General features: G+C 44.7%; 1 protein-coding gene across 1 annotated transcript in view; it reads left to right on the forward strand.

Moving 5' to 3' along the window:
• The window catches only part of ATRN (attractin), a 209,501-nt gene that overhangs the window by 49,963 nt on the left and 132,889 nt on the right, over positions 1–26,649 (forward strand). The window contains exons 4-10 of the mRNA XM_075572654.1: positions 9,896–10,024; positions 11,265–11,470; positions 13,582–13,750; positions 16,810–16,900; positions 19,231–19,474; positions 20,722–20,905; positions 21,738–21,892. Of these exons, the coding sequence (XP_075428769.1) occupies positions 9,896–10,024; positions 11,265–11,470; positions 13,582–13,750; positions 16,810–16,900; positions 19,231–19,474; positions 20,722–20,905; positions 21,738–21,892 (1,178 nt within the window). The remainder of the gene's footprint in view (positions 1–9,895; positions 10,025–11,264; positions 11,471–13,581; positions 13,751–16,809; positions 16,901–19,230; positions 19,475–20,721; positions 20,906–21,737; positions 21,893–26,649) is intronic.

The raw sequence follows: 26,649 nt of genomic DNA on the forward strand, positions 1-26,649 counted from the left end.
ACTGGTGTGTGTGTGCGAGAGACTGGTGTGTGTGTGTGTGTGCGAGAGACTGGTGTGTGTGTGTGTGTGTGTGTGCGAGAGACTGGTGTGTGTGTGTGTGCGAGAGGTGTGTGTGTGTGTGTGTGTGCGAGAGACGTGTGTGTGTGTGCGAGAGACGTGTGTGTGTGTGTGTGTGTGTGCGAGAGACTGGTGTGTGTGCGAGAGACTGGTGTGTGTGTGTGTGTGCGAGAGACTGGTGTGTGTGCGAGAGACTGGTGTGTGTGTATGTGTGTGCGAGAGACTGGTGTGTGTGCGAGAGACTGGTGTGTGTGCGAGAGACTGGTGTGTGTGTGTGTGTGCGAGAGACGTGTGTGTGTGTGTGTGTGCGAGAGACTGGTGTGTGTGTGTGTGTGCGAGAGACTGGTGTGTGTGTGTGTGTGTGTGTGTGTGTGTGCGAGAGACTGGTGTGTGTGTGTGTGCGAGAGACTGGTGTGTGTGTGTGTGCGAGAGACTGGTGTGTGTGTGTGTGTGTGTGCGAGAGACTGGTGTGTGTGTGTGTGCGAGAGACTGGTGTGTGTGTGTGCGAGAGACGTGTGTGTGTGTGTGTGTGTGTGTGTGTGCGAGAGACGTGTGTGTGTGTGTGTGCGAGAGACTGGTGTGTGTGTATGTGTGCGAGAGACGTGTGTGTGTGTGTGTGTGTGTGTGTGTGTGCGAGAGACGTGTGTGTGTGTGTGTGCGAGAGACTGGTGTGTGTGTGTGCGAGAGACTGGTGTGTGTGTGTGTGTGTTTGTGTGTGCGAGAGACTGGTGTGTGTGTGTATGTGTGCGAGAGACTGGTGTGTGTGTGTGCGAGAGACTGGTGTGTGTGTGTGTGTGTGTGTGTGTGTGTGCGAGAGACGTGTGTGTGTGTGTGTGTGTGCGTGTGTGTGTGTGCGAGAGACTGGTGTGTGTGTGTGTGTGTGTGTGTGTGTGTGTGTGTGTGTGTGTGTGTGTGTGTGAGAGACGTGTGTGTGTGTGAGACTGGTGTGTGTGTGTGCGAGAGACTGGTGTGTGTGTGTGTGTGTGTGTTCGAGAGACATGTGTGTGTGTGTGTGTGTGCGAGAGACTGGTGTGTGTGTGTGTGTGTGTGTGTGTGTGTGTGTGTGTGTGTGTGTGTGCGAGAGACTGGTGTGTGTGTGAGAGAGACTGGTGTGTGTGTGTGTGTGCGAGAGACTGGTGTGTGTGTGTGTGTGTGTGTGTGTGTGTGTGTGTGTGTGTGTGTGCGAGAGACTGGTGTGTGTGTGTGTGTGATATGTAGAAACACCCTGAAAACTCTCCAAGCCCGCTTTTTTTTTAAACGAAAGAAATTGAACTAATAAGAGCTAATAACATTTGTTTTTGAAATAAGTTTATTTATTGTATTACATTTATATTTTACTATAATTAGTCCTTGGTGTGTGAGACTGGTGTGTGTGTGTGTGTGTGTGTGTGTGTGTGTGTGTGTGTGTGAGAGAGTGGTGTGTGTGTGCGCGAGAGACTGGTGTGTGTGCGCGAGAGACTGGTGTGTGTGCGCGAGAGACTGGTGTGTGTGCGCGAGAGACTGGTGTGTGTGCGCGAGAGACTGGTGTGTGTGTGCGCGAGAGACTGGTGTGTGTGTGCGCGAGAGACTGGTGTGTGTGTGCGCGAGAGACGTGTGTGTGTGCGCGAGAGACTGGTGTGTGTGTGCGCGAGAGACTGGTGTGTGTGTGCGCGAGAGACTGGTGTGTGTGTGCGCGAGAGACTGGTGTGTGTGTGCGCGAGAGACTGGTGTGTGTGTGCGCGAGAGACTGGTGTGTGTGTGCGCGAGAGACTGGTGTGTGTGCGCGAGAGACTGGTGTGTGTGTGCGCGAGAGACTGGTGTGTGTGTGCGCGAGAGACTGGTGTGTGTGCGCGCGAGAGACTGGTGTGTGTGCGCGCGAGAGACGTGTGTGTGTGTGTGTGTGCGAGAGACGTGTGTGTGTGTGTGTGTGTGTGTGCGAGAGACTGGTGTGTGTGTGTGTGTGTGTGTGCGAGAGACTGGTGTGTGTGTGTGTGTGTGTGTGTGCGAGAGACTGGTGTGTGTGTGTGTGTGTGTGTGTGCGAGAGACGTGTGTGTGTGTGTGTGTGTGTGCGAGAGACGCGTGTGTGTGTGTGTGTGTGCGAGAGACGTGTGTGTGTGTGTGTGTGTGTGTGTGCGAGAGACTGGTGTGTGTGCGAGAGACTGGTGTGTGTGCGAGAGACTGGTGTGTGTGTGTGTGTGTGTGTGCGAGAGACTGGTGTGTGTGTGTGTGTGCGAGAGACTGGTGTGTGTGTGTGTGTGTGTGTGCGAGAGACTGGTGTGTGTGTGTGTGTGTGCGAGAGACGTGTGTGTGTGTGTGTGTGTGTGTGCGAGAGACGTGTGTGTGCGCGAGAGACGTGTGTGTGTGTGTGTGTGTGTGTGTGCGAGAGACGTGTGTGTGTGTGTGTGTGTGTGTGTGTGTGTGCGAGAGACGTGTGTGTGTGTGTGTGTGTGTGCGAGAGACTGGTGTGTGTGCGAGAGACTGGTGTGTGTGTGCGAGAGACTGGTGTGTGTGTGTGTGTGCGAGAGACTGGTGTGTGTGTGTGTGTGTGTGTGCGAGAGACTGGTGTGTGTGTGTGTGCGAGAGGTGTGTGTGTGTGTGTGTGTGCGAGAGACGTGTGTGTGTGTGCGAGAGACGTGTGTGTGTGTGTGTGTGTGTGTGCGAGAGACTGGTGTGTGTGCGAGAGACTGGTGTGTGTGTGTGTGTGCGAGAGACTGGTGTGTGTGCGAGAGACTGGTGTGTGTGTATGTGTGTGCGAGAGACTGGTGTGTGTGCGAGAGACTGGTGTGTGTGCGAGAGACTGGTGTGTGTGTGTGTGTGCGAGAGACGTGTGTGTGTGTGTGTGTGCGAGAGACTGGTGTGTGTGTGTGTGTGCGAGAGACGTGTGTGTGTGTGTGTGTGTGTGTGTGTGCGAGAGACTGGTGTGTGTGTGTGTGCGAGAGACTGGTGTGTGTGTGTGTGCGAGAGACTGGTGTGTGTGTGTGTGTGTGTGCGAGAGACTGGTGTGTGTGTGTGTGCGAGAGACTGGTGTGTGTGTGTGCGAGAGACGTGTGTGTGTGTGTGTGTGTGTGTGTGTGCGAGAGACGTGTGTGTGTGTGTGTGCGAGAGACTGGTGTGTGTGTATGTGTGCGAGAGACGTGTGTGTGTGTGTGTGTGTGTGTGTGTGTGCGAGAGACGTGTGTGTGTGTGTGTGCGAGAGACTGGTGTGTGTGTGTGCGAGAGACTGGTGTGTGTGTGTGTGTGTTTGTGTGTGCGAGAGACTGGTGTGTGTGTGTATGTGTGCGAGAGACTGGTGTGTGTGTGTGCGAGAGACTGGTGTGTGTGTGTGTGTGTGTGTGTGTGTGTGCGAGAGACGTGTGTGTGTGTGTGTGTGTGCGTGTGTGTGTGTGCGAGAGACTGGTGTGTGTGTGTGTGCGCGCGAGAGACACGTGTGTGTGTGTGTGTGCGAGAGACTGGTGTGTGTGTGTGTGTGTGTGTGTGTGTGTGTGTGTGTGTGTGTGTGTGTGTGTGAGAGACGTGTGTGTGTGTGAGACTGGTGTGTGTGTGTGCGAGAGACTGGTGTGTGTGTGTGTGTGTGTGTGTGTTCGAGAGACATGTGTGTGTGTGTGTGTGTGCGAGAGACTGGTGTGTGTGTGTGTGTGTGTGTGTGTGTGTGTGTGTGTGTGTGTGTGTGCGAGAGACTGGTGTGTGTGTGAGAGAGACTGGTGTGTGTGTGTGTGTGCGAGAGACTGGTGTGTGTGTGTGTGTGTGTGTGTGTGTGTGTGTGTGTGTGTGTGTGTGTGTGTGCGAGAGACTGGTGTGTGTGTGTGTGTGATATGTAGAAACACCCTGAAAACTCTCCAAGCCCGCTTTTTTTTTTAAACGAAAGAAATTGAACTAATAAGAGCTAATAACATTTGTTTTTGAAATAAGTTTATTTATTGTATTACATTTATATTTTACTATAATTAGTCCTTGGTGTGTGAGACTGGTGTGTGTGTGTGTGTGTGTGTGTGTGTGTGTGTGTGTGTGTGAGAGACTGGTGTGTGTGTGCGCGAGAGACTGGTGTGTGTGCGCGAGAGACTGGTGTGTGTGCGCGAGAGACTGGTGTGTGTGCGCGAGAGACTGGTGTGTGTGCGCGAGAGACTGGTGTGTGTGTGCGCGAGAGACTGGTGTGTGTGTGCGCGAGAGACTGGTGTGTGTGTGCGCGAGAGACGTGTGTGTGTGCGCGAGAGACTGGTGTGTGTGTGCGCGAGAGACTGGTGTGTGTGTGCGCGAGAGACTGGTGTGTGTGTGCGCGAGAGACTGGTGTGTGTGTGCGCGAGAGACGTGTGTGTGTGTGTGTGTGTGTGTGTGTGTGTGTGTGCGAGAGACGTGTGTGTGTGTGTGTGTGTGTGTGTGTGTGTGTGTGTGCGAGAGACTGGTGTGTGTGTGTGTGTGTGCGAGAGACTGGTGTGTGTGTGTGTGTGTGTGTGTGTGTGTGTGTGTGTGCGAGAGACGTGTGTGTGTGTGTGTGTGTGTGCGAGAGACGCGTGTGTGTGTGTGTGTGTGCGAGAGACGTGTGTGTGTGTGTGTGTGTGTGTGTGTGCGAGAGACTGGTGTGTGTGCGAGAGACTGGTGTGTGTGTGTGTGTGTGTGCGAGAGACTGGTGTGTGTGTGTGTGTGCGAGAGACTGGTGTGTGTGTGTGTGTGCGAGAGACTGGTGTGTGTGTGTGTGCGAGAGACTGGTGTGTGTGTGTGTGTGTGCGCGAGAGACGTGTGTGTGTGTGTGTGTGTGTGCGAGAGACGTGTGTGTGTGTGTGTGTGTGTGTGCGAGAGACTGGTGTGTGTGTGTGTGTGTGCGAGAGACTGGTGTGTGCGAGAGACTGGTGTGTGTGTGCGAGAGACTGGTGTGTGTGTGCGAGAGACTGGTGTGTGTGTGTGTGTGTGTGCGAGAGACTGGTGTGTGTGTGTGTGCGAGAGGTGTGTGTGTGTGTGTGTGCGAGAGACGTGTGTGTGTGTGCGAGAGACGTGTGTGTGTGTGTGTGTGTGTGTGTGTGTGTGTGTGCGAGAGACTGGTGTGTGTGCGAGAGACTGGTGTGTGTGTGTGTGTGTGCGAGAGACTGGTGTGTGTGCGAGAGACTGGTGTGTGTGTGTGTGTGTGTGCGAGAGACTGGTGTGTGTGCGAGAGACTGGTGTGTGTGCGAGAGACTGGTGTGTGTGTGTGTGTGCGAGAGACGTGTGTGTGTGTGTGTGTGTGCGAGAGACTGGTGTGTGTGTGTGTGCGAGAGACTGGTGTGTGTGTGTGTGTATGTGCGAGAGACTGGTGTGTGTGTGTGTGCGAGAGACTGGTGTGTGTGTGTGTGCGAGAGACTGGTGTGTGTGTGTGTGCGAGAGACTGGTGTGTGTGTGTGTGCGAGAGACTGGTGTGTGTGTGTGCGAGAGACGTGTGTGTGTGTGTGTGTGTGTGTGTGTGCGAGAGACGTGTGTGTGTGTGTGTGCGAGAGACTGGTGTGTGTGTATGTGTGCGAGAGACGTGTGTGTGTGTGTGTGTGTGTGTGTGTGTGTGTGCGAGAGACTGGTGTGTGTGTGTGCGAGAGACGTGTGTGTGTGTGTGTGTGTGTGTGTGTGTGCGAGAGACGTGTGTGTGTGTGTGCGTGTGTGTGTGTGCGAGAGACTGGTGTGTGTGTGTGTGTGCGAGAGACTGGTGTGTGTGTGTGTGCGCGCGAGAGACACGTGTGTGTGTGTGTGTGCGAGAGACTGGTGTGTGTGTGTGTGTGTGTGTGTGTGTGTGTGTGTGTGTGAGAGACGTGTGTGTGTGTGAGACTGGTGTGTGTGTGTGCGAGAGACTGGTGTGTGTGTGTGTGTTCGAGAGACGTGTGTGTGTGTGTGTGTGTGCGAGAGACGTGTGTGTGTGTGTGTGTGTGCGAGAGACTGGTGTGTGTGTGTGTGTGTGTGTGTGTGTGTGTGCGAGAGACTGGTGTGTGTGTGTGTGTGTGAGAGAGAGACTGGTGTGTGTGTGTGTGTGCGAGAGACGTGTGTGTGTGTGTGTGTGTGTGTGTGTGTGTGTGTGTGTGTGTGTGTGTGTGCGAGAGACACTGGTGTGTGTGTGTGTGTGTGTGTGTGTGTGTGTGTGTGTGTGTGTGTGTGTGTGTGTGTGCGAGAGACTGGTGTGTGTGTGTTTGTGTGTGTGTGTGTGTGTGTGTGATATTTAGAAACACCCTGAAAACTCTCCAAGCCCGCTTTTTTTTTTTAAACGAAAGAAATTGAACTAATAAGAGCTAATAACATTTGTTTTTGAAATAAGTTTATTTATTGTATTACATTTATATTTTACTATAATTAGTCCTTGGTGTGTGAGACTGGTGTGTGTGTGAGACTGGTGTGTGTGTGTGTGTGTGTGTGAGAGACTGGTGTGTGTGTGCACGAGAGACTGGTGTGTGTGTGCGCGAGAGACTGGTGTGTGTGTGCGCGAGAGACTGGTGTGTGTGTGCGAGAGACTGGTGTGTGTGTGCGAGAGACTGGTGTGTGTGTGCGAGAGACTGGTGTGTGTGTGCGAGAGACTGGTGTGTGTCTGCGAGAGACTGGTGTGTGTCTGCGAGAGACTGGTGTGTGTGTGTGCGAGAGACTGGTGTGTGTGTGTGTGCGAGAGACTGGTGTGTGTGTGTGCGAGAGACTGGTGTGTGTGTGTGCGAGAGACTGGTGTGTGTGCGTGCGAGAGACTGGTGTGTGTGCGTGCGAGAGACTGGTGTGTGTGCGTGCGAGAGACTGGTGTGTGTGCGTGCGAGAGACTGGTGTGTGTGTGTGCGAGAGACTGGTGTGTGTGTGTGCGAGAGACTGGTGTGTGTGTGTGCGAGAGACTGGTGTGTGTGTGTGCGAGAGACTGGTGTGTGTGTGTGCGAGAGACTGGTGTGTGTGTGTGCGAGAGACTGGTGTGTGTGTGTGCGAGAGACTGGTGTGTGTGTGTGCGAGAGACTGGTGTGTGTGTGTGCGAGAGACTGGTGTGTGTGTGTGCGAGAGACTGGTGTGTGTGTGTGCGAGAGACTGGTGTGTGTGTGTGCGAGAGACTGGTGTGTGTGTGTGCGAGAGACTGGTGTGTGTGTGTGCGAGAGACTGGTGTGTGTGTGTGCGAGAGACTGGTGTGTGTGTGTGCGAGAGACTGGTGTGTGTGTGTGCGAGAGACTGGTGTGTGTGTGTGCGAGAGACTGGTGTGTGTGTGTGCGAGAGACTGGTGTGTGTGTGTGCGAGAGACTGGTGTGTGTGTGCGAGAGACGTGTGTGTGTGTGTGTGTGTGTGCGTGCGAGAGACTGGTGTGTGTGTGTGTGTGTGTGTGTGTGTGTGTGCGAGAGACTGGTGTGTGTGTGTGCGAGAGACTGGTGTGTGTGTGTGCGAGAGACTGGTGTGTGTGTGTGTGCGAGAGACTGGTGTGTGTGTGTGCGAGAGACTGGTGTGTGTGTGCGAGAGACTGGTGTGTGTGTGTGCGAGAGACTGGTGTGTGTGTGTGCGAGAGACTGGTGTGTGTGTGTGCGAGAGACGTGTGTGTGTGTGTGCGAGAGGGACCGGTGTGTGTGTGTGCGCGAGAGGGACCGGTGTGTGTGTGCGCGAGAGGGACCGGTGTGTGTGTGCGCGAGAGGGACCGGTGTGTGTGTGCGCGAGAGGGACCGGTGTGTGTGTGCGCGAGAGGGACCGGTGTGTGTGTGCGCGAGAGGGACCGGTGTGTGTGTGCGCGAGAGGGACCGGTGTGTGTGTGCGCGAGAGGGACCGGTGTGTGTGTGCGCGAGAGGGACCGGTGTGTGTGTGCGCGAGAGGGACCGGTGTGTGTGTGCGCGAGAGGGACCGGTGTGTGTGTGCGCGAGAGGGACTGGTGTGTGTGTGCGCGAGAGGGACTGGTGTGTGTGCGCGAGAGGGACTGGTGTGTGTGCGCGAGAGGGACTGGTGTGTGTGCGCGAGAGGGACTGGTGTGTGTGCGCGAGAGGGACTGGTGTGTGTGCGCGAGAGGGACTGGTGTGTGTGCGCGAGAGGGACTGGTGTGTGTGCGCGAGAGGGACTGGTGTGTGTGCGCGAGAGGGACTGGTGTGTGTGTGCGCGAGAGGGACTGGTGTGTGTGCGCGAGAGGGACTGGTGTGTGTGCGCGAGAGGGACTGGTGTGTGTGCGCGAGAGGGACTGGTGTGTGTGCGCGAGAGGGACTGGTGTGTGTGCGCGAGAGGGACTGGTGTGTGTGCGCGAGAGGGACTGGTGTGTGTGCGCGAGAGGGACTGGTGTGTGTGCGCGAGAGGACTGGTGTGTGTGCGCGAGAGAGACTGTGTGAGCTAGAAAAAAAAGCCAGATGTGAATGAATAGTTTCCTGAACCCCTTAACCAGTGTCAGGATGCCCCCGCTTCACAATGTCTAAAAGCAGCAATCCCGACTGGAATCTTACCTGATCCGCAGTCCCTCAATGTCCAGGTACCGTCATTCCCGCAATGTTATACATTGGAGGGGAGGTGTTCCTTACCTGTCTTCTGGGTTAGGGGGGGGGGGTTCCAATATCTCCCGTGTGAAGCTTGAGTCAGATCTGGAAGAAAGCAGTATAAGTTATTTCGGTGTAGGTAGAGGGCAATTAAGATATATAGGGTAAATAAGATATCTTGTGTATGAGAGACGGGGGGATGAGAGACGGGGGGTGAGACAGAGAGAATGTGGGTGAGGTGGTGGGTGACTGACTGACACTTGGGTTTGACTGACTATGGGTGGGTGTCTGTTTAAACACACACACTCACTGTCTCACACTGTCTCACAAAGTCACACACTGTCACTCACTCTCTCACACACACCCGCACGGGGGCCCCGGCACGGCAGGGGGGGCCTCCACACGGCAGCACGGGCCGTCACACTGTCACGGTCACACACTGAGCACTGTCATTGTCTCACACTGTCATTGTCACTCTGTCTCACACTCCGTCTCACACTCACTGTCTCACACAAACCCGCACGCAGGGGAGGCCTCTACACAGAAGGGGGGGACTCCGCCCGGCAGTGGGGGCTGCCGCACAGAAGGGGGTGGCCTCTGCCAGGCCTCTGCCAGGCAGGGGGGCGGCCACACGGTAGGGGGAGCCTCCGCATGGCAGCGCGGGCCGCCACACTGCAGTGGGGCCTCCGCCCGGCATGGTGAGCCGCTGCCCGGAAGTCGTGTCATCCAATCAGGAAGGGGGAAATTAATTAAAAACCGTGGCTGCTTGGCAAGTCGCCAGCCGCTAATATCCGGGCGACCGGATTTGTCGAGCACTGCTGATAACAATCGTGTTTTTATTGGCCCTTTACAGATGTTATGCCTGATTAGTATGGGTTTTACCAGACATGAATAATCTTGCAAAATGTTTATCTGTAATAGCCAATAGTGCCCCATCTCCCGTTTTTGGATCTGCTGCTTCAGTGAAGGTCTTGGGAATTTAATTCCTTCTGAAGTTTGCCCCATCACCTGGTACCTATCTGTAGGCTGTTACTGGTCATTGTAATGCAAGCATGGCTTTCCCTAATGGTTTTATAAGTCATGGACCCATGGTCTTCCATGATAAACCAATAAGAAACACAACTAAAATAGTTCTCTTAAAAAAGTTATACTTCCATCCATGCATGGCTTTCTCGTGACAGTACCCCTCTTAGACGTCATTGACTCTTTTAATGGCAACCAATCACATTAATAAGTTATTTAAAAACTTCTATTTTCTGCCTGTTATGTAACACTTTGTTTGCCTGCTTTTAGAACACCACTGAGGCATTAAAAAAAAACACAGCTCCGCTGTCTAAGAATAGTAATAACAAAAAAGAAAATGTAATAACAAAAACAAAATAAAAAAGGATATTGGTAAATGACCCTGACGCCGTTTGCACAATGAGTAACTGTTGTCTTTTTTCACTTTCAGTGGACTTATTGTTCCCGAGAGAGAGAGCAATGAATCTGTCCCAGAAGTTGCAGCTGCCTCGGGATACGCTTTGCTACACTTCTTCAGTGATGCAGCCTACAACCTAACTGGATTTAATATAAGTTACAAGTAAGGGAGTAAAAACTATTACATTTGTACAATATAAATAACTGTATGGTTTCCCTGGGACCATAGAATAAAATACATTCAATTTGTGAATACGGGGTAACCCCCGCTTCCATTCGGAAATCTGGCATTTGGTCACGGCCGCCTCACTGTGACCAAGTATCCGCTAGCGTTCGGCAGCAGTGGGACCTTTCGCCGCAGCCCCTCTGCTACTGTACACCTCGCCAAGGTAAGTTAATTTAAGGGTTAATTTAGCGGTTAAGGATTGGGGTTTTTAGGGTAAGAGGTAGAGTAGCGGCTAATTGCCTGTGGAATTTTGGTTGCCGCGAAACGGCTGCGACCAAATGTCCTAGCCTGCTCCCTTGGAACCCAGTCACATTTAAATAGAGATTAAAAGATGGGAAGAGGGGGTTTTTTAACTGCCGCCCAAAAGCTATTTAATGACCTGTAAAATGCTATATATACAGTAGGTCTATGAACTAAATCTGTACAATCCTGGAACTGTCCTATTTCCTACATGTAGTCACTCTTTACATGAAATCTTTCCATTCCACTTAGATTTAAGCTATGTTCTTCTCCCGCATTTGCTTGGTTGTCGCAGTACCGTTTGTGTATTCTATATAGATTATGAATCCTACTTTAAGGGAGAAATCCAAGCGCTTGGTTTTTTTAAGTAGCCAAGGTTGAAGCAGGTTATCTCTGGAGCTGAACCCCATTTATTTATGTTCCATGGACACCCTCCTTCTGGTGTTACTTGCCTCCGTGGGGGTGCTGGTAGCACTCCAGCTGGGCTTTAAAGTTTAATGCTCCCGCCTCATGGGCCAATAACCTGATGACCTCCCTGCTTCCTATTGGCCAGCAGGGCGCGGGAGGTTTGAAGAGCGGCCATTACATGATTCCTGGTAGCCGAGCAGGGTGGCTACCGGAACCTACTATATCCTATATATGTAAGTATCTCCAGGAGCACGGGGTCTCCGGAGCTGAAATTAACGGAGTTCTGGTCCGGAGACCCCCTGCTTCAATCCTATGTAAAAAAAATTAAAAAAAATACACAATGTTAAAGCTTGGATTGCCGCCTTAAACACCAACTTTGTATTTTTTTTTTATTATGTGAAAATAGAGTTTAATAACATATGGTAAATGTATCCTTTTGTCCCACCATTTTATTAGGGAAAAAACAGTTTTGGTAACAAGACTGGTACCTCTCCTATTTCATACTGCGGTTTCTATTATTTTGTTACAGCCTTGACGTATGTCCCAATAATTGTTCTGGAAGAGGGGAGTGTAAGCAGAGTAACGGCAGCAGCAGTGTTTCCTGCGAGTGTTTGGAACACTGGAAAGGGGAGGCGTGCGATATTCCATACTGCATGGATAACTGTGGCGATCCTGAACGTGGCTCCTGTCATTTAAATGGCACTAAGGGATGTGTATGCAACAATGGTTGGCAGGGTGAGTGCTATCGCATGTTTTTGTTTACAATTGTTTTTTTTTTTTTCTTCCAACGTTCCCATTGAATTGAGGCATTGGGATTTGTATTCTGCCTTTTTGTAGCTCAGTACTGTTGCATACCGTAGCAATTGTTTTCCCATAACAGGCTGTTGTAGTTTTACTGCGAAAAATGGTAACTCCTTAAACTAGCTGCAGATTACTAATGGAAAAGCATGGAGCATGTTGCTCTAGTTTTCAAGTGTGATTTTTCTACCAATAAGTAAACGCTCTATCTAAACTGCACGCAACCTAACGCCCCTTAACATCCACCCCCACAAACCGTATTTGACCCAGCAGTGCGGCTGAACCATACTTCTTTTTGAGGTATACTCCACCCCCCACTATGGTTGTTTCAACGCTGCCCCTTATTACCTCTAGAGTGTATGCTTTCAGGAGCAGGGGCCTCATTCTCTTCTGTATCTGTTTGCCTGTCTGTACTTGTATGACATTCAGTTTATCATTGATGTCACGCTGTACCCCAACTGTACCGTGCTGCAGAATATGTTGGCGCCTTAGAAATAAAGAACAATTCCCTCTGCATTAAATGCATATATTGCATGTACTTACGGTTTATAGCAGCCTATCGTTTGTTTGTTTTAAAGTTAATGTCCGCACCACCATGCCTATCCTTGTTACTTGGTACTTGCATATTTAATTTAGTTTGTATAGTACCATATAACTGGGGTCCAATAACACTATAATGCAGACACCATGAAGCTTCTTGTGTAACCTGAAAACAACAGAACATTTGGTAGTTTGATCCTGGCGGACTGATCACAAAAACTGGGAAATCGGTATACAACATTTTCTGCTTTGACTTGCGAGTTCTTAATGCATATTAAATGTTTGGCTTTAGAAAGATGCTACCAACCGATTGTCCTCAGCGAGAAACTTGAAATTTCTCGACTATTTTACGTGTTTCTTACTTGTAAATTTATGTAGTGAACCTTTCTCCATCTGATGTATTTTATTTCGCTGACGAATGTTCATAAATGGCTCCTGTAAATACACAACCTCGTAGTACACAACCAAGACTGCATTTATCCCACTGCAGTAGGCCAGTTTAAATGCCGTTCCTTTTTTATTTTGACAAGTTAGGTTTACATGTGCTTCTCTTGTACTTAAATGTAAGGATGAAACTTTTCATGAGGTCTCGAGGGGGAAATTCTAGGTTGTTAATGCAATTTTCTGCTCTGCTCTGTGTAATGTAGAATGTATTAAAATGCAGCATGATTTGATTGCTATTAGGGCCCAGATGTCCTGTATTAATTACTCTTTTATGCAAGACAGCCCTGATTTGCTGCAGTTGGGGAGAAGCGTGTGAGAGGATATGTTAAGTGTTAGTTACTGTTTCCTATTGTCTCTCATACTACTCATTTGCCTCTTTCTGCCACCTGCATCTCACTCCCTTTGTCTCTGAACCACATTCATTCTCCACACCTTACCTCATGTCTCCCATTCCACTGTACTGTATTGCCTCCTCTTTGCTTTCAACTCCATTGACACTTTCCCTTCCTCAAACAAATGATCTTTATTCGTCCTCCACCCTACTTTCCCCCTCTCCTGAGCCCAGTGAGTGTGTAGATTTTAGTTTTGCCCCCTTTTTAAGGGTGTTTCCAAGAGTGAAGCTTCAAGTCCCGAGGTGTGATTCTCTTCCATCTGCCTCCTTTGCTGACACGGGGAAATAGGCCCAGAAACTGGGCATGAGCAGGAGGCTGGTCATTACTTAGACTTAATGTGGTCCAAGACAAATGTGCAGATTTGTTCTAGGTTGCGATACCTTTCATGTACGGAGCTTTGAAACTCACCGGTCTCATGTGTAAGCTTGAATTCTATGTTGCACGCATAAAAAGTATGACCATTTACAACCAATTGGATTATAGACTTGACGCTTCAGACATAGTTTGATCGTCCAGGTTAAAAAAAGCACATGTATGGAAGCCTTAGGTCAACGCACAATCGAGCGGTTTATATGAGATATTTGCTTTGTATTCTGCTACAATCGGTATTTTTACATTTAGAGCCTTTTGCTTTCTTATTCTTTAATCTTGGTGTTTTTCTTCCCGGCACAGGTCCCAGTTGTTCCGTGTCGGTACCAGCAAACCAGTCATTTTGGATTCGTGAGGAATACTCCAACCCGGACCTTGCCAGAGCATCGCATAAAGCTGTGGTGTTTGACGGTGTGATGTGGGTTGTGGGAGGCTACATGTTCAATCAATCCAACTACCAGATGGTTATGGCGTGAGAACCACATTTGTTACTATTTGTTGTGAGATTTGTTTGAGGTGCTTCACATTAAGATGTAATCCTTTTCTGTCAGAGGGTGTGCTGCTGCCTCATGAGTTAAACGGTGTGGCCTTTTGTATCACGGGCTCCGTCAGTAGCGCCTAGAGGAATAAATTAATTATTCGTTTGTGTTTGTGGCAAAGAAGCAGTTTATGCTTGCAGCTCCCCATTCAATATTAAAATTACATTGCATGACTACATACGTCCATTTTCTTAAGATTCAACTACATAGAGAAGTGAAATGCAAAATAGTTTGGGAATTATCCGAGTTACTGTTCCTGTGCGAGCTACACTGCCCAAGGAAAAATACAGCAGCGCACAAAATGTGATACAATGATACAATAAGGTTCTTAAGGAAATGGTGACAATACAAATACTTAAATAATATTTCTAGTGAATTAGTCCTCTTTCCCTGCAGCGGAGGTTCTCTCACCCTGATAGAAATGGCAAAGTCCAGACAACACAACCTAAAGCGCTAAGGAATAGCCTGTGCCTCCTGTCCGCAATTCCCCACTCCAATAGTATAAAAGCACAAAAAATCTTCTTGATAAAGCGTGTTGGTAAATGTTTCCAATAGACCAGACAGGCTCCTGTAGATCTCCACTCAGATTGTGGTCTCCGTATGGTATAACCAGGTATGTGAAGAGATTTAGCCAAACTGCAAACACAGCGTAATTGGTTTGTTTAATAGAAACAATTAAAACACAAGTTGCACAGTGCTCTCACATGCTTGTAGATTGTCCTGATTGAGTACACCCGATTTTAGAGAAACCAAGGTCTGCTCTGCCCATCTCTACAGTGCTGGATGCGGTGGAGTGTACTTGCGTGTCACATGATCTGTTTGCGAAGGTACCCGGGTGCTATCTCTCTTTGTTATATCTAATGTGCAGAAGTATAAAAAGAATGGTGTAATACTGCCTGTAAATGGTTTTCGGGTGGTATCCTCTTGTGACTCGGAACCCCAGCAGGATCTATCCAGGACCCTTATAGTTAATGAATACAAAAAAGATGGGGGAGCACAATGGTCGGAAACAGGCAGTGTTATATAACTAATAGTTACTTTTTTCTAAGGTGAAGCAATTGTAACCTGAGTAGGTGTGGTAGCTCAGGTGTCTAATGTCTAATTGGGAGGGTGGACACACATGAGTGTATGTGTGTTGGTGTAAAAGTGGAATAAAGGTATATAAGACTTACACGGCCTTGTGTAAGCCCAGTCGCATCAGAGTTTCTTTAGGAGTCCCGTGTGCTTCTGATGAGGCTTTTCTTCTTGCGATGCTGGTTCTTCTTCTTGTTTTACAGTCCACTTCCTTCTTTGGTTCACAGTGCCGCTCCAGGGGAAATTTCCTCTCGTGTAAACAAAAAGGAGGATAGGGTTAACACATATAATTGTATACACGTCAATGAGGGGGGGGGGGGGGGGATGGTGTGTTTATAAACCACCAAGATTTGTATTCTATATAATATAGTTTAGCACTCACACGGGCTAGTGTGAGTGTAATCCTATCTTGGTATCTTGTTCAAAAGAAGTTGCCCAAATCAATATCAGGTAATGAAAGGGTAGGGTATGAAGGTATTAATAATAAATATATCACAATACTCACACGGGCCAGTGTGAGTACACACTTCTAGCGGTATCTTGTTCTTTTGTGTCACATGATCTGCCTGGTCTCGCGATGCTGTCGGCTGTACTCACATTAAGCTACAAACCTGTGAGTGCTCCGTGCAACGCTTGTTCTATTTATTTTTTCTAATACAAACGAATTCTGCTGTTTGCCGTTTTTGCTTCATTTCTTCACATACTCGGTTATACCATACTGAACTGCTCACTGTATATATATATATATATATATATATATATACATATGTTCTGTCTTTTTACCTTTTGCGCTACAAGTTTTTCTTTCTGGATGTAACTTTTAACTCTGAAGTTTCCTCAGTTGTACATTTAAAATTCTGGCACTGTTTAAAGGAAAAGATGTTTAGCTGTTGAGGAAACAATGGGTTGTGTAACTATCCAGACATGTAGAACAGTTTCAAGTCTTTGTATTGGGCTTTAAAAGGAGATGCATGTTATGAATGAAAAGAAACCACACAATGTTTGTGCAACTTTTCGTTCGTTTTCTCTATGGGTTTTTATTATACATTCTAAAATTGTAAAGCTTCAATTTTTTGGATGAAGGGGAATTTTCTCCCTGAAATAGACTTCTCAAACCAGTTATAAATGAATCTGGAAAATGTTCATTTAATGCCAGATTTGTATTGCCCAGTGTTAAGTGACAGTGTCTTGGTCTCGCCAACTACCAAGCATAAATGGAAACAATGCTTTGCTGTTATGTAATTTGATGACAACTGGTTCTGCAATGGTACACTTTTTTTTAGCCTTTAGCTAGCTGATAATAATTTTTTAATGATTTTACTACATGAAGGATTGTTAGCCAAATAATGAAATCCCTTCCAATCCAGTAGTCTAAGAATTGTTTGTATTTTGTTTGAAGATTGTTGATAAAACATATGTAAAAGACTAAGAATAAGGAAATAAATTCTACAAGTTATATTTTCTTTAACACTGCTTAACACACAAGCTCTTGGGCAACAAACTTTTCTATTCCTTTTTTTTTTTTTATTTTATACTTGGTGGATTTTAGATTTATAGATAACATAGTCAAGAAATGTGAATGTAATGAGCCCAGGAGGGGGCAGCCATGCCTGGGGGGCTGCACAGTGCTACATAAGATGGGGATGGTTCTCTTTTTTTTTTTCTCCCTGTTTGGTTTTCTCTTCACTTGTTTAAATAAAGTATTCTCGATCATCCTCAGGCAATGTAATGCAAGATTCTAAAAATGCCTAAGTTACAATATATTGCCTATATTTGATATGAAAGCATGTCATTTTGAATCTTTCAATGCTATATTTAAAAGTATTAAGTGCATTGCATAGATTCTTCTCCCCCCCACTCCCAATGTGTGAAATGCCACATTGACCCGTAATAACCATACTCCTTTGTTTTTCTGCAGGTATGACTTGGTCTCCCAAGAGTGGCTTTCATTAAACAGTTCAATTAATTCTGTAGGGGTTCGATACGGACATTCTCTGGCATTACACAAGGTAATTGGAGTAAAATGAAACCTCTAAATATAGCCTTGCTTTGAATGATCTAGATATTGAGATTCGAGTCTGTTAAAGTATCAACTTTCTAAAGCTCATATTACAAATGTCCCATGACAATCTTTCTACCTGGTTGCTGGGTGAACGTATTATCTGGTTTGAAAAAGAGGAAAAATGCTGCACGCAATAGAGCTGATTATTCGTGTGTGTGTGTGTGTGTGTGTGTGTGTGTGTGTGTGTGTGTGTGTGTGTGTGTGTGTGTGTGTGTGTGTGTGTGTGTGTGTGTGTGTGTGGAAAAGGGGAGGATAGCTCTTGCTACAGTCTATGTATGTGTAGGTGCCAGGGGTAAGGAAAACTGGGCAGAAAGTAACACTTTCTTAAGCAAGTGAAAAAGACCCCTATATAACTAGCACTCAAAGACAGAAGAGTATAATCAGATACAATTTAACCTTTATTGATATATGCAATAGTGAGTGAACAACAGTCTGAAATGAACACACAACGCTAATATTTAATTAATTAATTAAAAAATGTATTAAATCAATTTAATAAAATGAAATGAATCACCTCCAATATAATACCAGGCTAATGGGGGTGGTGAATATAAGGCACTGGCACCATGCAGTGAATGATTATATTACAGGTGGTGCCTCAGGGGGGTAGGTATGTATGAATAAGTTTATCCACGGAAGTGGTATATGAAAATATGGTATGGTATATACAATCCTCACATCTCCCAAAAATCGTTTGCGGCAGATATATCTTATAGCAGCAGTCCGTGAAGTAGCTAGCATAGATAGCTGCTGCAAAGTGTAAACGAATAATAGCCCCGATATATATTACAGACTCCGATATATATATTACAGCTCCGATATATATTACAGACTCCCTCTGTCCTTTCAGTGCAAACTGCCGCTTTCATATGCTTAGTATCTAGTTAGTCTACCCCATCCGGCAGTTCACGTTCTGTGGTGTTCATGAATACACCACGCCGGATGGGGGTCTGTAATATATATCGGAGCTATTATTCGTTTACACTTTGCAGCAGCTATCTATGCTAGCTACTTCACGGACTGCTGCTATAAGATATATCTGCCACAAACGATTTTCAGCCCTCTAACAGACCAGCTACCAACTTTACAATATTAACCTTATTTTGCAGACCTGCACACCTTTTTCGGTTGCATTACATTTAGTGCACATTACCCTTATATACAACGAGATAGCTATCATGACTATGTAAGCGCTGCCTTTACAGAGTAACCGAGCAGCGGTGCCTTTTATTATACACTGCGCTCATCTGCCTCTGGTATTTAGATACTAAAATATACCATTGTCAATCTGTTTGATTGGACACTCTGTTTTGCGATAAATGTATACAATGTATCCAGGGTCTCCAATCTACAGTTACTTCATCCTAGCTACACAGTAGTCCAGTTTTTGTAAACTACTTGTATTTTATTTGCGTTGCTTACCAGGATCATTTGGCCCATGTCACTCCCTATTCAGTGGAATTACTGTGAGCTTGGCTAGTATTAGCCCATAGTACCCACCTTAGCAGGCTATAACCAGCATATTTGCTTTACCTAGGGTTTTCACATCATTACCTATCAGCAAGGGGTATTTTCTATCTTATCCCGTGCTGTAGATGTTTGCAGCCTGGGTTATATATACCTTGGAGTGACTATCTTAATCAGGGGTGGTTGGGAGATGTGAGGATTGTATATACCATACCATATTTTCATATACCACACCTCCCATGGATAAACTTATTCATACATACCTACCCCCCTGAGGCACCACCTGTAATATAATCATTCACTGCATGGTGCCAGTGCCTTATAGTTCCTATTCACCACCCCCATTAGCCTGGTATTATATTGGAGGTGGTTCATTTTATTAAATTGATTTAATACATTTTTTAATTAATTAAATATTAGCGTTGTGTGTTCTTTTCAGAGTGTTGTTCACTCACTTGCATATATCAATAAAGGTTAACTTTTATCTGATTATACTCTTCTGTCCTTGAGTGCTAGTTATATAGGGGTCTTTTTCACTTGCTTAGGCAAGTGTTACTTTCTGCCCCGATAATGTCAGGTCCCCTTAAATTTGAGTTTTTCTTTAATGCCAACACTTTCCTTTTTCCATCGAAATTCAGCACACGGCTTGTATGCTCCCCATGACCGCTTTGGTGCGGCTTCTTGCCTCATATGGCTTATGTAATTCATTACTACTATAATTACTGCATCTGCCTGTGTTGTCCCTACGTTTTATGACGGCTATAAATGAAATCGTATTTGCTTTGTGCTAATATTTTTGGTTCTTTTTAGGAGAAAATATACATGTACGGAGGAAAAATAGACACCACTGGCAATGTCACCAACCAGCTGTGGGTCTTTCATATTCAGAATCAATCCTGGGTCCAGATCTTGCCAAAAGCAAAGGATCAGTATGCAGTGGTGGGCCACTCTGCCCACACCGTCACATTGAAAGATGGCAGTGTGGTTATACTCATCTTCTTTGGCCACTGCCCTCTCTACGGGTACATTAGCAATATCCAACAATATAACATAGGTAGGTGTGACTGTGGTGTAGGACGGCAACATTTGTTTTTCTTCTATTGTACACTTTTGCAGAGTGGGATGAACACTGGAATATATGGGCGTTTTGTTTTAGCAGAGGGAGATCTGAGAAGTTGAAGGTTACCTTTTCCTGAAATAGATGCATGGAATAGCTGTCCAGGGTTAGCGAACCGAGAGAAACTACATTAAAATAATAATCTCATTTTAGTATCATTTAAAATGGAGCCCAGCAGTATTTAGGGTATCTTATTTTAATCGCGGTGGGTATCTGGTGAGTACCTCGTTTCAGTTCCTTCCGTAGTTGCTATTTTTAGAAATACTAATGTATTTTACGTTTCGCTAATTTATGTAACGTGCAGTGACTTTTCCATCTTTTGTTTAATAATGCACTCTACATTGTAAGTTAATCTAATTTTTTTTTTTTTAAATAGGGTTGTCAATTCCCTGGAGGTGTATAGCAATTGTTAATGCAAGCTACATTGCCTTCAGGCTTATGATAAATATGGTCTTTCACTTGGATATTAAATGCATCATGAGCTCTTTATAAAGAAAACCGGTGGAATGTGACCGTTAACCTGTACAAGCCATGTTCAGTGGTCTTGTCATGAAAAAATAGATGTTTTTAGAAATCCTTTAAAAACATATGGTTATCATGAGAAAAAAATCCGATATACTGTCTCTTCAAAGAGCCATTACATTTTGTTTGTAGTTGGGGCTTCCTCTTTAAAGGGGCAGCATCTTAGTGTGTACTTGTTGTGCAGTTGGATCTCTCCTGATTTGTTTTGGCATAAACTGCAAAGAAGGTGGTAACATGTTACCTCCTGTAGCAGATGTTGGAATATTCATACAGGCAAATAACTCAGGCATTTTAGTGTTTATCTTGTCAGTCCAGTTAACTACCGAGCTACGTACTGTAGGTGTCTACTGCCAGGGAGGGAGAAAGAGGAAGTAAATATGGTTACTTACAATATAGAGGCTTCGGGACTCTGCACATAGCATTTGTTGCCTGATACGATGTACTGCCGTGGTGGGACACTGACCATAAAATAATGGGGGAGTGTTTGTTGCTAAATACAGTAGCTTCTGTTTTCATTGGTATCACTGCAGTTTTTAATGCTGGTATTAAAATATGTCAAGTGCTCCTTTTAATTTTTTGTTTGTACTTTTTTTTTGTGCGCATGGTGCTTGGACAAGACATTTAACAAATTTGTATTCTTAATTCCCCCCCTCCCCATTTAGAAACAAACAACTGGGAGATCCTCCAAACAAACGGAGCTCTTGTACAAGGAGGATATGGCCATAGCAGTGTTTATGATGAAAAAACAGGATCTATATACATCCATGGAGGCTACAAGGCTTTCACTGCTAACAAATATCGCATTGCAGACGACTTGTACAAGTACGAAGTGGAAACACACATGTGGTATGCATTTTATCATTTGTACTTACTCAAAAAATGTACCAGGTACAGAGCATAACATTAGTGCAATAAGAAGTTGGAGATTTAGTAATGTTGTACATTTGTAGTAACTCTGCAGTGTTTCCTTAGGTTTTGGGCTTTTTCGCGTGTGCTTATTTGTCTTTTTGGGGTAGTTACTTTTGTGTCTAATTGTCTGCATCACTAGTGTCTATTCTAGGATGTAAATAGAATGTGTTTTGTATTATTACCCCTTTAACTCATTTCACATTAATTATTCCGAAGAGAATTATAAATCATGTTTGTAAATGGAAATAACTTTTACGTTCTTATAGTTTGAGTACATTCCTGAGACCAACAGTTATGGTGTGCAGCTGCTTAACTAAATTGTCTTTTTTGAGGATGGGACCATTCTTTGGCTTTCTGCTAAATTGTGTGTGTGTGTGTGTGTGTGTGTGTGTGTGTCGGTCTGTCTGTGTTTGTATCATCACATCATTTCATCTTTTATCTTGACCTCTCACAAAACTTGCTTTTGTTTCTGCAGAGAAATGAAAGCCATATCTAACTTCATCAAACTGGAAATTATGTTCTACTGGCCTACGTCTTCTAATAGATAATTAATGTAACTCAAATGGGGGTTGCGGAAAGTGCTGTTGGTGTATGCTATTGTGCACATGTCAAATAATAACGGAATGATGAATACCTACATTAAGGAGCTAGTGATGTTTCAAACAAATCTGATACTTGGTTCTACATTGAGATTTTTTCCACAGTAGTAAATACTTTTTTTTTTTTTGTACCTAATTTTCCTTTCTCCTCCCCCCCCCCCCTTCATTAGGACAATCCTGAAAGATAGCAGATTTTTCCGCTATTTGCACAGTGCAGTGATTATCAGTGGCACCATGCTAGTGTTTGGAGGCAACACGCACAACGACACATCAATGAGCCACGGGGCAAAGTGCTTTTCTTCTGACTTCATGGCTTATGATATTGGTGAGTTCCTACATATATTTTATATCACTTTGTTTTTACCCACATATAGTTATTCAATTGCCATTAAATATCCTGTCATTACATGTGCTGCCACCAGGTCACTCTGCATAGAAAATATGACCTCTAGGTTAGGTGACACGTCTCAGGTTAAAGCATTTATGGGGCCCATCTTTAATGCTGAAGCGGCAACATCAGAAGCAGGCTAATGCATCAGAGGTATATAATATAGGAAAATTGCAACATAGGTTGTTGGCATGATCAGAAACGGCTTCTTTTTGCTACACATCCACCCACTGCAATACGCAAGGGATAGTCCAGGGGTGCGCAAACTGGAGGGCATGGCTGTTGCAGAGGTCCCGCGCTCTAACCCAGGGCAATTTTAAATGCCGGGGGGCCGCGCGAGCAGGGCAGGATGGCATGCAGGGGGGCGCCGGGCAAAAAGTTTGCGCATCCCCTGGATAGACAGTCCAAACTGCGCTTATCCGCCCTGCAAAATGCCGATATTTTGAATTAACAGAACTCCATGCATACAAGTGGGAATCTCTGAATACATTTTCAGCCCCCTCATTTGGACTTGTTTGCTCCTCACACTATCAGTAAGGGTGCCACCAAAAGGACAGACAACGTTTCACACCTAAAAAGGTTTTTTTTTAATCCACACCATCACTAGGGAAGCCCTAACAGACATACTGTTTCAAACTGCAGAAACAATCTATGTGATGTTGGCCAGTATACTAGCTCAAAACGGAGGCTATGTCATTGGAGACATATACCAGATCTACTGTACACTTAGGAGTTGGTATGTAGGCAGAGCTTTGTTGCTGCAAACTATTTTCAGCCCTCCAAATCATAATATACTAGTATGTGCATATGGTACATGTACATATTTTGATTGCAATTTTTGCTGAATACCTGCTATCGCATTTAAGGAATGTACACCCTGTTATAACTCACTGTGTTTTAGAGCACATAGGTTTGCTTTGTATCACGCTTTTATTTTAACTATGCCAAATAACATTTGAAATGTTATCTACCTACAAGTTATATTTACCCATTAAGGGATTTCTTCAAGTACATACTGTACGTGTACTTTTTCTTTGGTTGGTCTGTCAATAAACACCCTTACACCTACTCAACTTTTATTTATTTATACTTCCATGTTTATATGTCAACATGGTTTGTACAAAGTACAAAGTACACAGCATAGTAAAAGCTGCCATTTCGATGTGCTTTGCCTGTCATTTGTTCTGTCTTTACATTGAACAGAAAGTTACACAATCTCTAGAAGCACATTCACGCTCAGGTTCCTCTGCATGCATAGTGTAACATTCACGTATGAGCCTGCAAAGTTTAAATAACATTTGTGTGTCTATATTGTTTTATTTGTGGGTTGCTACGTGAAGAGACTGCCTATTTTTTTATATGCTAAAATAGTTTTTTTTTGGAGTTTTTTTGAGTTAGTTTTTCAAGCTGCCGTTTATTTATTTTTTTCTTTCCATTCAATATGGGCATCAATAAAATTTGCACACTGATGAGTGATCAGCTACGTTGCTGATTGATCTGTTCTCCTGTGATCGATCTGTGAATATTCGTCTCGGGGGTTCATTAAATCACTGTAACTGCTGCAGGAGAGTACCCAAGTTGCAAAGTTGTGTGTTGAAGATCATGTGACCAGGCAGTCACTATTTACAATTGGTGCACTGCTAGAGAGAGGGCAGGACTCAAAAAGGGGTGTGCCAGAGTCTGTTTGAGAAGAGGAAGGGGATGTTGCTTGTTCCATTATAATATATTAAAAATGTCTTTTAAAATTTGTTTAAAAAAAAAAAACAAAAAAAAAACTGCTAGTATTTTCTGATAGTATGGAACAGATTTATTAATTAAAAAAAAAAACACACACAGGATATTGCTTGAACTGCAGCTTTTAAGAGTGATATGTTTTTTGCTTTGGGTAGTTTTGGCCAGAAGGGGGCACAAGGTGTTAGTTATAAGATTTAGCAGTATACTTACAAAAACAGGATGTTTCTGAAATTCGTATTTTAGAGCAGATCATCTTATGTATTGAATTTATATTTGTTTAGCAACCAGCATGAACTGTACACAGCACTTCATAGAGCTTATATACAAGACATAATACAGGGAGGAATACAAACCAGAGCATAATGCATACAAGGAAGCATTGGGGAAAAGTATCATATTCATGAAATCAACAAATCTGTAGAAACTTTCTTTCTAAAATGTTTTACCAGGAAGTAATACCTTGAGAGGACATTGCGTTACCTCTCGTTTTCAAGTATGTCCTGGGCATAGAGCTATGATGACAAATACATGGTTACAAATACATAGTTATACAGTATTATGTTAACAGGGTTATACATTATATACAAGAAATTGCATGCACAGATAAAGTTAATACATGTTTTTGGCGTGTGTAACAGTTAGACAGATTAAAATGTGAGACCGCTTTAGTTTTGAAAGAACTTAGATGGGTGGCGGCTGTGAGTCTCCGGTAGATTGTTCCAGTTGTGGGGTGGAGGGGCGGCCGGATATTTTTTTGAACTTTGGCAAAAAAAACAGAACAGTCTTTTGGAGTCAGATCTCAGATAAGTGCTGCATGGGCTAGGGGTGAGGAGCTTGTTCAGATAGGCGGTAACTTGCCCACAAAGTATTTGAAGGCAAGACCGGAAAGATGAACTTTGCGCCTAGACTCAAGTGATGACCAATCTAGTTCTTTCAGTATTTCACAGTTGTGTGTTGTAGTTGCATTGGAGGACAGTTCCATTAAGTCTTTACAAGTCATATATTAGGGTTTCAAACTTAATGTGGATTCTAAGCTAGATCTGTGAATGCTACATGGGTAGTTATATGGTATTGCATGAGTAAGAATCTGTGTGCAATTGAATACTATAGAATGGAACTTCCATTTGTGTGGCCATGGTGGTGTTTTTTAGGGGTGACTGTTTTTGGACTTTTCTGACTGGTCCTTAAAATAAAGAATAAAGTGATTGTTGTTTTCCTGCCTTTTCCTCCACAGGAATATGCTTTTCCTAACAAAAATAAACATGTCTTTTTAAAACAATTCTGAGCACAAACCCAACAGAATGATTCTCTGGTTGGTAACCTCATGTGTTGGTGCCACAGTGGTATATGTTACTTGGTAATAGTGATGAGTAATGCTTGATTCCCACAGCTCCTCCATAGGTAGAACGTATGTATGTTTATATTTCTCTATCAGGCTACATTATGGGCATCTCCAACTAGAACAAGTTTGGAAATACATCAGTGATCTTTAACTTTTCCCACCTACGGTTGGGCAATAACCTAACATTTAACATGATAGCTCTATTGTGATATCTATATTGAGATGATGAACACTTATTTATAATGCTAAACAACAGGAAAAATGCATAATGAACTTATTTTCCCCCCCCCCCCATAATAAATGCTAAACGATTTGGAAATTACAGTAGTTTGTGTTAACATTTTTTACATGTAAAGTGTCTTTTTAGGTAAATTACATTTTAAAATGAATAAAAATACCCTTATTTCCCCCGATTGCTGAACATCACAAGGGGTGGCATTAACAGGAAGGGGAAAACACCAGACAAAGTGAGGGGTGTCACTCCTTGTGGGGGTGCTGCAATTCTGTTTACTTTGGCAGTTTGCCATGTGTGAAGCTGAGGAGTCTGACAGAAGGACAGCTTGTGACATTCAGTTCCAAATACTCCCTAGGCCAAGTGATGGCATTACAGTGGCAATAAGGAATGTTATTGTTGATTGTATATCCGCATTTAGCCGGATAGCTCCAGTCCCACCTTTTTGCTGTGACATACCTTAAGAAAACATGTGAGCGCTGTATAGAAAATATCAGGTGTTGACCAGATTTGTGGAATTGTCTGGTAGACGACAACTGCACTTTCAAAAATGCAAACCTTATGCATGTCCTAAAATAACTGGCACCATTGGGCAATGCTTACCCATCAATATCCTACAAAATCTGCTCCTTATTAAACTTCTATTAACCCCCTCACTGCCGGAGGTGCCTGCATCTCATTGCAAGCGGAAATTTGCAGTTCTCTATTACAAGTAAGACTTCAACATATATATTTCATTCTAAAAATTGATTTTAATTATGTCATTTGCTTATCCTTTAACAAGTTCTAGACTGTTAACAGGATTGTTTTTTTTAAAATGATCTACTTCAGTTACCTGGATTTATGTAAAGCTAGATGCCGTGATTTAGTATTGTAGTTAATATGCTGGTCCCAATGCAGACGCATGTTGGCTCAGTTCCTGGTTTGGGACACTTGGACACCTTTTAATTAGGGCAAATTTTGTTTCCTGCCTGTGACTCTAGTGTTAAGGATTATTTTAATATTTTATTTGCTTCTCTTCAGAAAGTAAGTTTTAGCCTCTAAACACGCTTAGATTTACAGCGATTTTTTTTCTCTCTTTCTTTTTCTTTCTGGTATGAGAATTGTACCTTTGTGACGGCAACAGGTTTTCCATGAAAATGTCTGGGATTTGAATTTATAATTGACGGTTTGACAAAAAGGTGTCCGGGTTATAGGTTACTTACCCGTAACTTTACATTCCCAAACTTCCTCTTGCATTGGGGTTTTTTTTTTTTTTTTAAACCAACGGGCATACAGTTTTTGACCACCTTAGGAATTTCACATATTTTAAACCTAAAATGTTATTAGATATTAATTAAAGTCCTAATAATAGATAAAGATAACCTGGTCAAACAAATGACACAC

This window comes from Ascaphus truei, chromosome 1, assembly GCF_040206685.1.
Source record: "Ascaphus truei isolate aAscTru1 chromosome 1, aAscTru1.hap1, whole genome shotgun sequence".
Lineage (NCBI taxonomy): Eukaryota > Metazoa > Chordata > Amphibia > Anura > Ascaphidae > Ascaphus > Ascaphus truei.